This window comes from Coloeus monedula (assembly GCF_965178545.1).
Source record: "Coloeus monedula genome assembly, chromosome: 14".
NCBI lineage: Eukaryota > Metazoa > Chordata > Aves > Passeriformes > Corvidae > Coloeus > Coloeus monedula.
Window position 1 is genome coordinate 12,109,950 of NC_138794.1, and position 14,651 is coordinate 12,124,600.

Below are 14,651 nucleotides of genomic sequence, written 5' to 3' on the forward strand. Positions count from 1 at the left end.
GATTTGGTGACCTGAGGAAGTCCAGCGGGGAGCTGGGCTGTGGAATCGGGAGGGCAAACCCAGGGAAAGCCACCGTGTTAAATTAACCCTGGTTTTTTTTGGGAACCCCGCCCGTGGCCCGGAGTCATGACACAGCAGCTACCGCTGGTCAGGAATTTATTCGAAATACATCAATCTACATTAGAAAAACTAGAGTTCTATTGCCCCCCTCCCCTCCCCTTTCCAAACCCCTCTCAAATATCAAAACTCAGAAGCTCTCCCTGGCCGCGTGGAGGTTGCTCATGTGCAGCGTGTAGAAGGCCCAGGGCTCGGGGATGTAGATCACGCCGGGGTATTTCTTCCTGAGGATTTTGTCGTTCCAGAGCCACCCCACCCAGCCCGCGATGAGGAGCAGGGCGATGATGAAGGAGTAGAAGAGGAAGAGCCCGTTGCTGTCCAGCACCAGCCCCTTCCGCTTCTGGTGCATCACCAAAGCCATCATGGCGAAGAAGGTGAAGATGTAGAGGATGAAGATCTGGCCCTCTGTCACCAGGTACCTGCCGAGGAAAAGCACCTCTGGTGACCCCGGGGGAGCAGGGAGAGCAGCATTCCCAGCTTCCCTGGCATCTGCTCCTCATCCCGACAAAGCTGTGCTGCTTCCTCTCCCTGATTTATTTTCACATTCCTTATCAGGAACTGAAGACCTGAGCTGTGGCCTTGGGAAGAGCATGGATACAGGGGAAGCATTCCCAGACGGGAGAAGCTGCTGGGCTCAGTTTGTGGCTGGGATGCTCCAAGGCAGAGCCAGAGCCGGATTCAGGCTCCAATTTGGGGATCTTGTGCTCATTTAGCCCCAAATCCACTGCTGGGGAATGGAAAATCCACTCCACTTCCAGCTGTCTTTAAAGCCAAGGATGGATGTTGTCCTAAAAATACTGTCTGGGAGAAGGGCTCTGACTCCTCCTGGAGCCAGAATTCCAGGGGGAAGGGATTTGCTTTGGATATGCAGGAAGCTGAGGTGTGTCCAGGTGCTCTTTAAAAAGCAGCATCACAAATCCTTCCCGGAGCGGGGAATTCCCCTGTGCTCTGCCCTGCCTGGGAGGCAGCAGGGGAAGGAGGAATTGCGCTCCCGGCTCTCCAACCCCAGAGAGATCCACCTTGATCCATCCAAAGGAAGTGCAGGGGAGCTGACCAAATCACCCGGCTGATTCTGAGTCTCCCAAAGGAATTTCCTGTGGGAAAGCTGCCTCAGCAGGGGGTAGAGGCTGCTGGAAATGGGAAATGGGAACTGGATCAGCCTCGCTCCTGAGGCCACGGCAGAGAGAGAGGAGGCAGCGCCTGAGCACCCCCGGGGAGCTGCCAGGGGCGTCCCCACTGCCCCCAACCCGCTGGGACAAGTGGGAGCACTGCAGGCACCTGGGGACCGCCCCAAAATCGCCACGGAACGGCCCGAGAGCAGAGCCGGCACTGCAGTGGGGCCAGCAACAGCAGCTGTGGCTGCAGGAACCCCCAGACATGGACAGGAATCCGGCTGGGTGGCCCTGGATTGTCCTGGGTGGCTCTGGGGTTGTCCTGGGTGACCCTGGATTGTCCTGGGTGGCCCTGGCGCTGTCCTGGGTGGCCCTGGCTCTGTCCCAGCTTCCAGAGATTGAAGTGGCTACAAATGTCCATAAGGTTTAATTTGATTTTCCAGCCCTGCAGAGCCCTGGGGAACCCCGGGGAATGGAGAAGCTCTCCCGGGGGTATTCCCAGGATACTCCTGGCTGTCCCTGGGGGGTTCCCTCCTCACGCAGAGGGGACAGGAGCCACTCACCAGTAGTAGAGGCTGCTGGGCCCCATGAGGAGCACGGCAGCCACGGGCATCCTGCTCTGCTCTGCCACGGGGGTGAAGCAGCCGGTGAAATAGATGAACAGGATCAGGAAAAACGGGATGTACCTGCAAGGATCAACAATTCCCAGCGCTGGGGGGAGCCTGGAATGGGGCTGAACCCCCCCCAAATCCAACCCACACCCAGAGCAACTCCTGTGCTGAGCCTGGGGAGTCATCTGGGGATGGAGCAGCAGGGGAATCTCGTGCTCTGAGACACAAAGGGCCTGCTGAGGGCTGCCTCTGTCCTGGCTGCTCCCAGTGCTCCTGCAGATCAGGAGAACTCCCAGGCTCTGGCAGGAAAAGCCCCAGTTTGCTGATCAGGGCAAATGCTGGGCTCCAGTGCTACCCTGAACAATTCCAGTTGTTCCCTTCCCCGGCTCTGGGAGCCCCATGCTGGGTCCTGCAGGACAGCAGGACATGGAGCAAAACCCCCCCGAGGCCTTTTTTCCTTTAGAACAACGGGGTTTCTCCCTTCACAGCACTCGAGGAACAGCAAGGCAGCCAGGAAAGCCTGATGGGGAGAGACTTCCCTGTGCTCTGAGCAGCCCTGGGATTTCCTGGCAGCGGATCAAGGCACAGCCAGGCCTTCCTGGGGTCTCAGGGTGTTTGGGGCACAGCTGGGGGTGGTGGCAGCCAGAGGAACCTTCACTCCACCTGGACACCCCCTGAAGGACCAGCTGTTTTCTGGCCCTACAGCTGCCCCATCCCAGAAATATCCCTGACCAGAGGGGATTTTCCAGGGCCCAGATCCACTCTAATCCCCCTGGCCAGTGGAACTTTATCCCCAGCCAGCTTTGGCTCCTGTTTTTCCCCCCTTTAAGCCGTGCTCTGCCCTTCCCCCTGCGCCGCCCCAGGCCCTCTGGACTTGCTGGGAATCACTCACCACATGGAGTGCCCCAAATACTCGTCGTAGTAGTAGAGCAGCTCGAAGGAGTCGATCTGCAGCAGGGCACAGGGGTTAAACGTGGGGTTAGCAACGAGCACGGCGATTCCACCTTTCAGCAGCTGCATCCTCCCAGCCCAGCCCAGCCCAGCCCAGCCTCTTACCAGGGTCTCAGGCTTGAGGTTCCTGATGATGGGGTTCTCCCTGACGGACAGGTGGTGCTGGTACCCGCTGAAGATGAGCCGGTGGTTCACCGAGTCTCCCACCAGGTGGATGCTGGCGCCCATCACGAAGGTGATGATGCTGACGTAGACCATGGACCTGGGCAGGGTTTTGGGGGACCTCTCGATGAGCTGGAGGCACAGGGAGGGGGTGAGCGGCTGGAGGGGGAAGCAGGGACACGGCAGCCGAGTTTTGGGGCTTTGGTGCCTCTGCCAGAGCACTCAGAGCAGTTTTTTGATCATAAATGAGCAAAACCCATAAATGAGGGAGGAAAGGCCGTGGCTTTCCCAGCTCTGGAGAGGATCGGAAGGTTGGATGTGCCCTCCAGTGGCAGGAGAGCCTCCAGCACACTCTGTCCTCACGCTTCCCTCCCCTTCCCGACACTCCAGGATTCTCCAAGTGAACGTTTTGGGGCTCTTTTCACTTTCTTCCCGAGGGAATGGCATTCAGCTCCTACGGGACGAGCTGTGTTTGACCCCACAGCCAGGAGGAGCTGGGTGCCACAAAACCAGCTGGGGCCACTTTTTGGGCAGCACCTCCCGTGCTGGGCTCTCCCTGCCCCATCCCAGGCTGGCTCATGGCCTGGGACAAGCCTTGCAACAGGAGCAGGAATTCCAGGAAGCAGCTCCACACTCAGCCTGCAAAGCAGGGAAGCTCTCCCAACCCAGATCCCAGCTCCAGGGGTTTGGGATTGTCCCAGCATTGGGATCAGCCAGGCCCCCCCGTCCCTAAATCAGCTTTGCAGCCCTCCCCAGGCAGGGAAAAGCTCCTTATTTGTGTTTAATTTTGAGGCTTAACTTTCCCTTTCCCCGTGACTGCGGCACGGACGTCACCGGAGGCCAAGGAGAGCACAAGGTCCTGGAGGGTGGGACACATCCAGGGAAACGCATCCCAAATAACCACTGGAATTCTTCTGTGGATGAGCCCCTGGTGCTGAGCTCCCAGGCAGCAAATGGAGCCCCCAGCCTGCAGAAATCACCTGGGAAGGGCCAGCTCCCACATCCTGGATATTCCCATTTTTCCAGCAGCGTTTAAAGTCTCCCAGAATCTCGGGAGAGAATCGTTTCTGTCTCAGGCCATAATTCAATTCCCAGCTAATGAGGGTTAAAATATATTTATAATTGCTTTCTCCTAAGTGTTTCACAGGGAAAGGTTCCTAACGATCTGACAGAACTTAACCTCATGAATGGTTTATGGGATCCAGAGGTTGGCAGCTGGAGCCAGATAAATTCCAGCTCCAGCCACAATTCCAGTGTCAAAGACCAAGTGTAATTAAGCCCTGAACAATTTAAAAAATCCACTCCACTTCCAGCTGTCTTTGAAGCCAAGGATGGATGTTGTCCTAAAAATATCATTTGGGAGAAGGGCTCTGACTCCTCCTGGAGCCAGAATTCCAGGGGGGAATGATTTGCTTTGGATATGCAGGAAATTGAGGGGTGTCCAGGTGCTCTTTAAAAGGTGGCATCACAAATCCTTCCCGGAGTGGGGAATTCCTCCTCGCTGGCAGGAGTTTGGGAATAAGCAACATCCTAAAAACCTCAGAACCTTTGCAAAACTGGGACTGGGAAAGGCCTGAACATTCCCAGAGTTACCTTCAGCAGCAGGAAGGGTGTGATAACGTTGTAAGCCATGTGGAAATAATCCCCAGCACTGGGCTTGTTCAGAGGAAACCATTCCAGAGGGAGGATAATCTGAGGAGAGAGGGAAGAGCAGGACATCCATGATTATGGGTGAGGGACAGGGAGAGGGAGACCATCTGGATTGCTTGGGAATGGTCAGCTGACTTTCAGGGGGCTGGTAGGGACCAAGCTGGGCAGCTCTTCTTGGAGCAAACTTCCCAAAAACCACCCTCTGGAAGTTTTCACTCCTATCCCTGCCCGGTGCTGGAAAGCTGTGGGGCCAAGGAAGGCATTTGGGATCCTGCAGCTGTGGATCTTCCCGAACCTCCTGCTGGCTTCCAGCTAGAAAAATTCCATTTAAATGGAACGGCCATTTCTGCCTGCTCCAGCTGGAAGCTCTGGGATCCAGGCAAGGAACAGGGAAGAGCAGGAGGAACCTCCCAGGTCCCTTTCGGTGTGAAAACAAAGGTGTGGAGAGAGAACAGGGAACAGGATTCCCGGGAGACTGGGGCTGGCTCGGCCCCAGTGACACCAGAACAGGGTCCCAGCTCCTCCAGGACAGGGACAGCCCTGGGGACCGCCTGGCCCTGTGCCCTCACTCACCATGGCAATGGGGCGCCCGAAATCCAGCACCCAGTTCTGCAGGGTGAAGTAGAACCACAGGTCCAGGTGGAACGGGGACGTCTTGAAGGTGTCCTCAGCCTTCACCGCCCCGTGCCTGGAGGGGACAGAGGGACACGAAGCTGTGGAGCAGCTCTGGGAGGAGGCAGAGCTGTTATCCTGTGCTTCCCTGGCTCTGGGATCTGCGGGATAACCAAGCTGAGGAGCAGGCAGGACAGAGGAGCACGGAGCTGTTGCCATCCCTGACCCGTCCCTGTGGGAAGACTCTTCCTGGTCTCTTCAGCAAGGTGAAAAGTGCTGAACGAAGTGCAACTATTTTTAACTTTTGCATGATGAAGCAAAATCCCAACTCCCAGGAGTTGAGCTGAGTGCTAAAAATGCAGCCATGCCCGGTGGAATTCCAGCACCGGGATGCTCGGGATGCACCATCACCTTCAGCTCCTGCCCCGAACATCCTCTGCCTCTGCAGAGGCCAGATCCAACCCCGCTGGAGCCTTTCCATGAAATACCTCTCCAGCACCTTCCCGTCCCTCCAGGAAAAGCGGATCGATCGCTCTCCTGGTGCCGAGACCAGAACGGGATCAGCGGGATGAGCCTCGGGCTTGGGCTGCCTGAGCCATGGTCCAAAGGCCATGGAAGGTGTCCCTGCCCATGGAACGAGAGGATCTTTAGGGTCCCTTCCACCCCAAACCATTCTGGGACGGTTCAATGAACCCTGAGAGCTGGAGGGTGAGGATGGGGTACCCTGGGTGAGCTGGGAATGCTGCGGCTCCCTGGAAGAGGCTGTCAAACCCTGGATCGGCTGGAACAACCCAGGTAAGCCGGGATGTCCTGGACAAAGCCGAGTGGGGGAACCTTGGGGGACTCCGACCCTGAGGATGCCCCGGACCCCGCCGCATCCCGGCCGCGGTGGTACCCGGGATGGGGCTGGGCTGTCCTGCGGCCGCGGGGCAGGGTGAGCCGGGGGGACGAATGGGGTGAGGATCCGCAGGGAATGAGGGGCGGATTTTCCCGTTCCCAGCCCCCCCGAGCCCCGGCCGCGCTCACCTGCCCGGGTAGAGCGGCCCGGCGGGCGGGGGGGACCCCGGGGCCGCGGCCGGGAACGGCCGGCGCCGCGCCGAGCCCTGCATGAGCCCGGCCGGGGCTCCGGCCCCGCTCCCGGAGCCGCTGCCGCTGCCGCTGCCGGTGCCGGTGTCGGCGGCGCTGCCGGTGCCGCTCCCCGCTCCCGCTCCCGCTCCCGGCCCGGCCCGCGGAGCAGCGGCGGCTGCGCGGGGGCGGCCCCGAGCCCGCCCCGGGGCGGGAGCAGCGCGGGCCCCGCTCCTGCAGCGCTCCCGGCCCGGCCCCGCCGCCCCCAGCGCCGGGAGAGCGGCGGCCGGCCTTTAACCCCGTGTGTGCCGGGCGTGGGGAGCCCCCGGCTCTGATGCGCGGCCCCGTGCCGGGACTGGGATCAGTGCGGGGAGAGGCTGGCAGGGAACGCTCAGGGCGTTCCGTGCAGTGGGAATGAGGAGTGGAGCTCCCCGTGGATCTGGCTGGTGGCCGCGAGCGAACGCTGGTTTTCCCGAGTTTCCATGTCCCTGGATCACGGCACAAAGCGCATGGACAGTGGGGCCCCGCTCTGTTCCCTGCTCCCGGTTTTGGCTGGATAAATCCATCTGGCTGGGGTGGCTCACAGGCAGGGGAAGGGAGGCAGGGAGGGATTTGCACCCTTCGGGACTAAATTTGTGCTCCCTGGGATTTTTGGGTCTGAACCGGAAGCTGCATCCTACCAGGGGCAGTGACATTCCCCCAGGGCTATCCCAGGGTGCTCCAAGCCCCATCCAGCCTGGCCTTGGACACGTGCAGGGATGTGGCAGCTACGGCCAGGGCCTCACCACCTTCAAGTAAAGAAGGTTGGAGGCACCAAACCCCTTTGGCTCCTGGGCAGCTCGAGGGCTTGGTTTGGACACGGAGGCTCCAGCATCCCTGGGATGGGAGCTCTGTGTGACCACTCCCTGTCCCCGTTCCCTTGGATGTGCACAGTGTGACGTGGAATGGTAACAGGACAATCACTGGGAGCTGTGCCTCAGCCTTCCACTGAGGAATTTTGGCCTGGAATTCCGGGAGTTGGTCCCACTGGAGCTGAGGGGGCTCCCAGAACCAGCAGAACTGAGATTTTGGTCCCTCACGAGGAGCAGTGGCAGCGGAACACGGGTGGCACCTGGGAAAGGTATCCCTGGAAAGTGGAGGAGATAATCGAGATAACGGAGCCAGGTTCCACTTAATCTTACCAGGACCCTGCTTGTCGCCCTGTGCCTGACACGGGTACGTGGCTCTGAACATGGGAGCCAGGGCTGACCACAGCCTGCCTCGTGTCCCCTCGTGTCCCCTGGGCTCTGGCTGCTGATCCATGAATAATGCACATCCCACAAAGAGCTGCGGCTCCGGTTGCAGGACTCCAAATTAACAATTAATGGGGCTGAGACCGGATCCCCCACAGGACAATGGGGCGGCAGACAGGGCCCAGGGTGGTGTCCCCTTACTGCCGGTGGCTCGTGTGGCCATCCTGGCATGGGGCACCTCCGAAAGGGCTGCCAGCAGCCAGGGAAGGTGGCCCAGCAGGGGGTTGAGGTGACAGGTGTGTGACAAGGTGATGGTGTCCCCAAAACCAGAGGTGAGGGTCCTGCGTGTGCTGGGGACGGGCACCACGGGCTGGGTGGGGTGAGGGCATGGCCGAGGTGATGGGAACTGCTGGTCTGGCTTGAAAAACCCAAATTGAACCAAAGGCAGCCCAACCCAACCAACCCAGCCCAACTAAACCCTGCTCAGCCAGCTCAGCCCGACCCAGTCCAGCTGAGCCCAGCCCGGCCCAGCCTAATCCAGTTGAATAAATTCCAGCCCAACCCAACGCACCCCACCCTCGCTCTCCACACCTCCCTGACAGGAGGGGGCAGCCAGGGAGGGTTGGGCTCTGCTCCCAGGGAACAGGGGATGGGATTAGAAGACATTGTCTTAAACTGCACCAGCTGAGGTTCACGTTGGATTTAGGTTGGACATCAGGAGGAATTTCTCCATGGAAAGGGTGGCCAGGCCTTGGCAGGGGCTGCCCAGGGAGGTTTGGAGTTCCTGTGCCTGGAGGTGTCTTAGGAAGGCCTCACGTGGCACTCAGTGCTCTGGGCTGGTGACAAGGTGGGGATTGACACATTTTGGACTCGATGGCCTTGGAGGTCTTTTCCAACCGCAGTGATCGTGCAGTGGAAATGCGGATTAAAAGCTGAGGCAGTGACACGTGCGGCCTAGCAGTTGTCTGTGTTACTGTGTTTTATTGCTCGCTGTGGCGCTTGGGGACAGGCTCGGCGATGTCCTGGCGGTGCTGCCTTGGCCTCCATGCTCTGGAGCGCTTTTCCAGCCTCGTTATTTTTGGGATCCCGTCACCGCGAGCGCCGGAACGGCCGCGCTCGGCCGCTGTTGCCGGGCGGCCCCGCTGTGGGGGCGCGGCGCTGCGGAGCGGTTCCGGGGCGGAGCGCGGCGGTGCCGGCCGGGCCCGCGCTCCGGGCGGGGGGGCCGCGCCTTCTGCCGGGCCGCGGCTGCGCTCCCGCCGGGGCCGGCGCGGCGCGGGGGGCGGCTGGCCCCGGGGCGGCCGCATGTGCGCCCCGCGGGGCGCCGCGCCAGGACGGAGCGGGCCGGGGCAGAGCCGGGCCGGCCCGAGCGGGGCCGTTGCGGGCGGCGGGGCCGCGCGGAGGCGGAGGCGGCCATGGAGGGGCTGGCGGGGTACGTGTACAAGGCGGCCAGCGAGGGCCGCGTGCTCACCTTGGCCGCGCTGCTGCTGAACCGCTCCGAGAGCGACATCAAGTACCTGCTGGGCTACGTGAGCCAGCACGGCGGGCAGCGCTCCACGCCGCTCATCATCGCCGCCCGCAACGGGCACGCCAAGGTGGTGCGGCTGCTGCTCGAGCACTACCGCGTCCACACGCAGCAGACCGGCACCGTCCGCTTCGACGGGTACGTGTGGCCCGGCTGGGACAGCCCCGGGCGCGGCCACGGCGGGGCGGGCAGGGCCTGGGCTGAGGGGAGCCCGCTCCGGGAGAGCGGGGCTGGGAGGGCCGTGCGGGCCTCTTGCGGCTCGCGCTGCTCTGCGGCTTGGTGCGGCTTGGGAGCCCTCTCCAGCTCGGAGTGTTCCGTGACCTGATGGTCCTTGCGGGGTCCTTCCAGCTCAGCGTTCTGGGACTTGGTGGTGCTTGTGTCCCTCTTTCAACTCAGGCTCTTCTGTGACTTGGTGGACCTTGTGCATCTCTTCCAACTCGGACTATTCCCTGACTTGATGGATCCTTGTGGGTTCTTCCCAACTCAGAGTATTCCGTGACCTGATGGTCCTTGTGGGTCCCTTCCAGCTCTGTATTCTGTGACTCGATGGTCCTTGTGGGTCCCTTCCAGCCCCGGCTGTTCCGTGATCTGTGACCACTTCCCTGCCCTCCCTGGGCCTCAGCAGATTTCCAGGAGGATCTGTTCCCTGATTTTCCCAGGCACAGAGGGGAGGCCCTCCTTTCTGCTGTTTTTAGAAGTGAATTCGTTACATCCACACCTGAACATCGTGTGGGTGTTGGAGACCACAATGAGGTCACAGTTTGGTGATTTTGTGATAAAAATGTCCGTGTGGTTGGAGATCCCACCCGACGCTTTACGAGCCTTTTCCATTTAGGAATTCCCCACCTGAAGCTGTGGACAGGATAATATTCACCACAGCCCAGAGAGGCTCTGCTGGGCCACAGTGGCTTTTCTGGGACATTTTTGCTGCTGCAGGTGACAGTGGCATCGGGGAGGGGTTCTCACATTTTTACATGCAGAACCCCTTCCCTGCGTGGTTTGATTTTTATTCCTTCCTTTTCCCTCCCAGCTGTTAATTTTTTTCCCGAGCAGAAGCAGCTTGAGAATTCCTGGGGTGAGCTTTGCCCTGAATGCAGCTGGAGGAAAGGCAGCACATGCTCTGCCGCTGGATTTTTGCCTGGCTGGGGTGGGGGTGTGTTTTCCAGAGGCCGTGCCTGGCACAGATGAAAGGAGAAGTTGTCTGAGGCACAATGGATGCACTGGAGAGGAGGAGAGGAGAGCCCGTGTGATCCCCAGGGATGGTTGTGCCTCAGATAAGGTGGCTCAGGAGCTCCTCGCCTTTGGGCTTTTCACTTGGAACCTCAGCACGCCAACAGATCACCTCGTGCTCGTTAACAAATCCTCTCTCCTGACTCTCCCGCTGCTTTAATACGGAAATATTGTAGTGGGGTCATTTACAAAAATCAGGAACTTCTTACTGGGAGTTCTGTCCGCAATCTTAAAGAGCCTCTGGAGGTGCTGGATTTGCAAACAGCCACGGCTGTTGCTGTTTTGGTACAAGAACTTCACCAATTGATTAAAAATCACTGTGAAAGTGAAATTTAAGGTGAACTTTTATGATATTTTAACTCTGGGGAATGTGGCTGTTTGGGCACATGGAAATATTTGTCCTTCCTGTGTGTTTGGGGCGTGCCTTGAGGGTGTATGACCACTGCCTGTTTCTTCATAAAATCCTTCAAAAAACAGGGAATGGGAAGGACAAATCCTTTATTTTGTCCACTGGGTTGGGGAATGAAATCAGCTGAAAAGGAGGGATCTGTCCCCTCATTTCCCCGTTGTCTGCGAGGCCGCCGTGTGACACAGATCTGTGGAACAGCCAGCTCAGAACTTCTGCTTTTCTAGGGTTTATTTTCTTCCTGAGGTTCTGTTTGTGTCACCAGGCTGCCGCGCCGGTGCCCGGTGTGGGATCTCGAACACGGAAGCGCTGGTGGATCTGCAGCTCAGGGAGAGGGAACAGGGGAGGTGATCAGAAATTTTGAAGCCAGTTTTGCTGCCAGGGCTGTTGTTGGTGTCTAAATCTGGGGGTTTTTTGGTGTCAAAATACCCATTTTAAGCTTTCTGTTGACCTTTAACATGTCACTTTGTGGCACTGAAGTGATAATTTTAGAACTCTTCTTCCCAGGCCTCCCTAAGCTGAGGCTGGAGTTTGTAAATGGGATCTTCAAGGTGGCCAAACCCTTTGGCTGCTTTGAAGCTCCAACTTCCAGCGCTCCTTCCCTCGGGAGCTCCGTGTGCTCCGTCAGCCTCATTCCTTGGCCGTGCCGATCCCGGCGAGTTCCTTGAAATCCAGGAATGGGCAGGCTGTAAAATACCTGTTGGTGGCTGGGTGTGGGATGCTTTTGGAAGAGCAAAATTCCCTAATTCCCTGTCCTTGTTCTCCCGTTCCCAGCTTCGTCATCGACGGGGCCACCGCGCTGTGGTGCGCGGCCGGGGCCGGCCACTTCGAGGTGGTCAAGCTGCTGGTGAGCCATGGCGCCAACGTCAACCACACCACGGTGACCAACTCGACGCCGCTGCGGGCGGCCTGCTTCGATGGCCGGCTGGACATCGTGAAGTACCTGGTGGAGAACAACGCCAACATCAGCATCGCCAACAAGTACGACAACACCTGCCTGATGATCGCGGCCTACAAGGGCCACACGGACGTGGTGCGCTACCTCCTGGAGCAGCACGCCGACCCCAACGCCAAGGCCCACTGCGGGGCCACCGCCCTGCACTTCGCCGCCGAGGCCGGCCACCTGGAGATCGTCAGGGAGCTGGTCAAGTGGAAGGCGGCCATGATGGTCAACGGGCACGGCATGACGCCGCTCAAAGTGGCCGCCGAGAGCTGCAAGGCCGATGTGGTGGAGCTGCTGCTGGCTCACGCCGACTGCGACAGGAGGAGCAGGATCGAAGCTCTGGAGCTTCTGGGGGCCTCGTTTGCCAATGACAGGGAGAACTATGACATACTGAAGACTTACCACTATTTATATTTAGCCATGCTGGAGAGGTACCGCGACAGCGAGAACGTCATCGAGAAGGAGGTGCTTCCCCAGATCGAAGCTTACGGGAACAGGTCGGAGTGCAGGACCCCTCAGGAATTAGAGTCCATTAGGCAGGACAGGGATGCCCTTCACATGGAAGGCCTCATAGTGCGGGAGAGAATCCTGGGCTCGGACAATATCGACGTCTCCCACCCCATCATTTACCGTGGCGCGGTCTACGCGGACAACATGGAGTTCGAGCAGTGCATCAAGCTCTGGCTCCACGCGCTGCACCTGCGGCAGAAAGGCAACAGGAACACCCACAAGGACCTGCTGAGGTTCGCTCAGGTCTTCTCCCAGATGATCCACCTGAACGAGCCCGTGAAAGCCAAGGACATCGAGAGCGTCCTGCGCTGCAGCGTGCTGGAGATCGAGCAGGGCATGGCCCGCATCAAAACCACCCCGGACGCCGACATCCACACGGCCACAGACAACTACGAGTGCAACATCTTCACCTTCCTCTACCTGGTGTGCATCTCCACCAAGACGCAGTGCAGCGAGGAGGACCAGTCCCGCATCAACAAGCAGATCTACAACCTGATCCACCTGGACCCGCGCACGCGCGACGGCTCCAGCCTGCTGCACCACGCCGTCAACTCCGGCACGCCCGTGGACGACTTCCACACCAATGACGTGTGCAGCTTCCCCAACGCCCTGGTCACCAAGCTCCTGCTGGATTGTGGCGCCGACGTCAACGCCGTGGACAACGAGGGCAACAGCCCCCTGCACATCATCGTGCAGTACCACCGGCCCATCAGCGACTTCTTGACGTTGCACTCCATCATCATCAGCCTGGTGGAGGCTGGTGCCCATACGGACATGACCAACAAGCAGAAGAAGACCCCCCTGGATAAAAGTACCACCGGGGTGTCCGAAATCCTCCTTAAAACTCAAATGAAGCTGAGTCTCAAGTGCCTGGCTGCCCGCGCCGTGCGGATCTACAACATTAGCTACCAAAACCAGATCCCCAGGACTCTGGAAGAGTTTGTCCAGTTCCACTAGGCCGTGTCCAACCTTTTGTGGTGGTGCTATCCCGGGACGACAGCAGAATACACCCGTGTCCATGAAGTTGTTTTTCTCCATTCCTTTGGTTTTGGGTTCCTCTGGATTCCGTCTGCGGCTGCGGTTCTCGGGTGGAGATGGTGGAGGGCGGGGGCGGCAAAAGCCACATCGTTGTCCTGTCATTGAATCCGATGTTTGAGATTCTGGTCCTTTCTTTTTCCGATTAAAAGAGTCGCTTTTTAGCTCTTGGTTTTCTAAACAACATAAAAAGAATCCCCCAGGTAACTCCTGTTGAATGTTTCGTGTCCGATACTCACGAATCGCAGATTGGATTGAAACTCCTCGCGGTGAGGTGGGGAAAAAAAAAATTGGGAATTCTGTGGGAGTTGGTTAAAAGTGGAGTTGTCCACACCCAGAACAGTGCGTTGCTCTCATACCTCACCGTGCTTTTATGCCTTTCAGTTCGTGCTGAAGATGTTGGTAACGCTTTAAAAGTTGTGTTTGGATTTGGAATTCCCTTTTTGAGCAGCAGTTATCAGCAGCTACGGACGCGAGGGACGCTCCGTTAGGAAGTGCAGGTGGAGATGCAGCTCTGAGGGGCTGAATTCAGTTCTTACCAAGCTCTTCACTGACACTGCTCCAGTAAGTATTGAATAGCCTATGGACAAAAAACTTCCACGCTGACCGAAAATAACCGGAATCATCGTTTGTTTTTCCGTAGCTCCGTCGCTCCTATCCACACATCATGCATGATCCCTAGAAACTGGGTAGGGAGTTGGTGTTTGTGTGTGTCCCAACATTTCAAACTGCTTTTAACTTGGGTTTTTTTCTGTTGTTTCAACGCTCAACACGCACCTTTCTTTGACTCAAAGTCTGTCCAACTGCACTCTTGGATTCCAGATGCTGGATCTTCCTAACGGAGCAGTCTGTCGCCAAAGAGAGTCTTCCTTGAACCTGGCTTTTCCAAGAAGCATTGGAGTCTGTGCCTCCCTGAATTGGACTCGAGGATTTTTCATGGTTTTTACTCCTTCCAGTAGGAAAATCTCTTCTTAAAACTGATTTTTATGAAATTCTCCTCTCATCAACCTCTTTGCTGATGAGCGAGTGATTGTACGGGAACGTTGTTGCTTGAGAACTTTGGGAGAAGTGGCAGATGCTCCGAGAGGAAAATGTCACTTGTTGGGACAGGCTCCTGAAACCTCTGTTCCTTTCCCACGCAGCTTTTTAACCGTCAGGATGAACGAATGTTCCGTAGGGGTTTTTTAAAAACAATCCGGGTAGAACTTTCAGGCGAGATTTGGGCACACGTTTCTATTTGTATGACAAAGAAATAAACATTGAATGTGGAATTTGCTTGGAATTCCTGATTCTTGTGCAGGGCTGAGCGCTGGGTGCTGTCTCCTTCGAGGGAAAAGCTTTAGGATCAGGTTGAGGATCAGGTTCTCCAGAGAAGCTGTGGCTGCCACATCCCTGGAGTTGTCCAAGGCCAGGTCGGAGCAGTTTGGGAGAGTGGGAGGTGTCATTTTCCTGGGGAGAGGATTCCAAAGCAGCTGTGAAATTCCTGGCAGTTG

At 58.0% G+C, this 14,651-nt stretch overlaps 2 protein-coding genes across 4 annotated transcripts; one reads left to right on the top strand and one right to left on the bottom strand.

Annotated features, from left to right (window-relative positions):
- Positions 1 to 238: 238 nt before the first annotated feature.
- Positions 239 to 6,448, bottom strand: CLN6 (CLN6 transmembrane ER protein). Of its 2 annotated transcripts, none has more exons than XM_082290961.1 (7): positions 6,242 to 6,448; positions 5,177 to 5,291; positions 4,547 to 4,645; positions 2,897 to 3,085; positions 2,733 to 2,788; positions 1,793 to 1,915; positions 239 to 536 (listed from the first exon to the last, which is right to left on the bottom strand). In XM_082290961.1, exons 1-7 carry the CDS (start codon positions 6,322 to 6,324, stop codon positions 248 to 250), a joined length of 954 nt encoding a protein of 317 aa, XP_082147087.1. In that variant the 5' UTR covers positions 6,325 to 6,448; the 3' UTR covers positions 239 to 247. The 2 variants fall into 2 exon arrangements, with proteins under 2 accessions (XP_082147087.1, XP_082147086.1); XM_082290960.1 differs by having other exon boundaries at positions 2,897 to 3,112.
- Positions 6,449 to 8,812: 2,364 nt separating this feature from the next.
- On the top strand, positions 8,813 to 14,429 carry FEM1B (fem-1 homolog B). 2 transcript variants are annotated; one of them, XM_082290943.1, is made up of 2 exons: positions 8,813 to 9,172; positions 11,445 to 14,429. In XM_082290943.1, the coding sequence occupies exons 1-2, from the start codon at positions 8,925 to 8,927 to the stop codon at positions 13,078 to 13,080; spliced, it is 1,884 nt and encodes a 627-aa protein (XP_082147069.1). In that variant the 5' UTR covers positions 8,813 to 8,924; the 3' UTR covers positions 13,081 to 14,429. The 2 variants fall into 2 exon arrangements, with proteins under 2 accessions (XP_082147069.1, XP_082147070.1); XM_082290944.1 differs by having other exon boundaries at positions 8,848 to 8,941.
- The last annotated feature ends 222 nt before the right edge of the window (positions 14,430 to 14,651 follow it).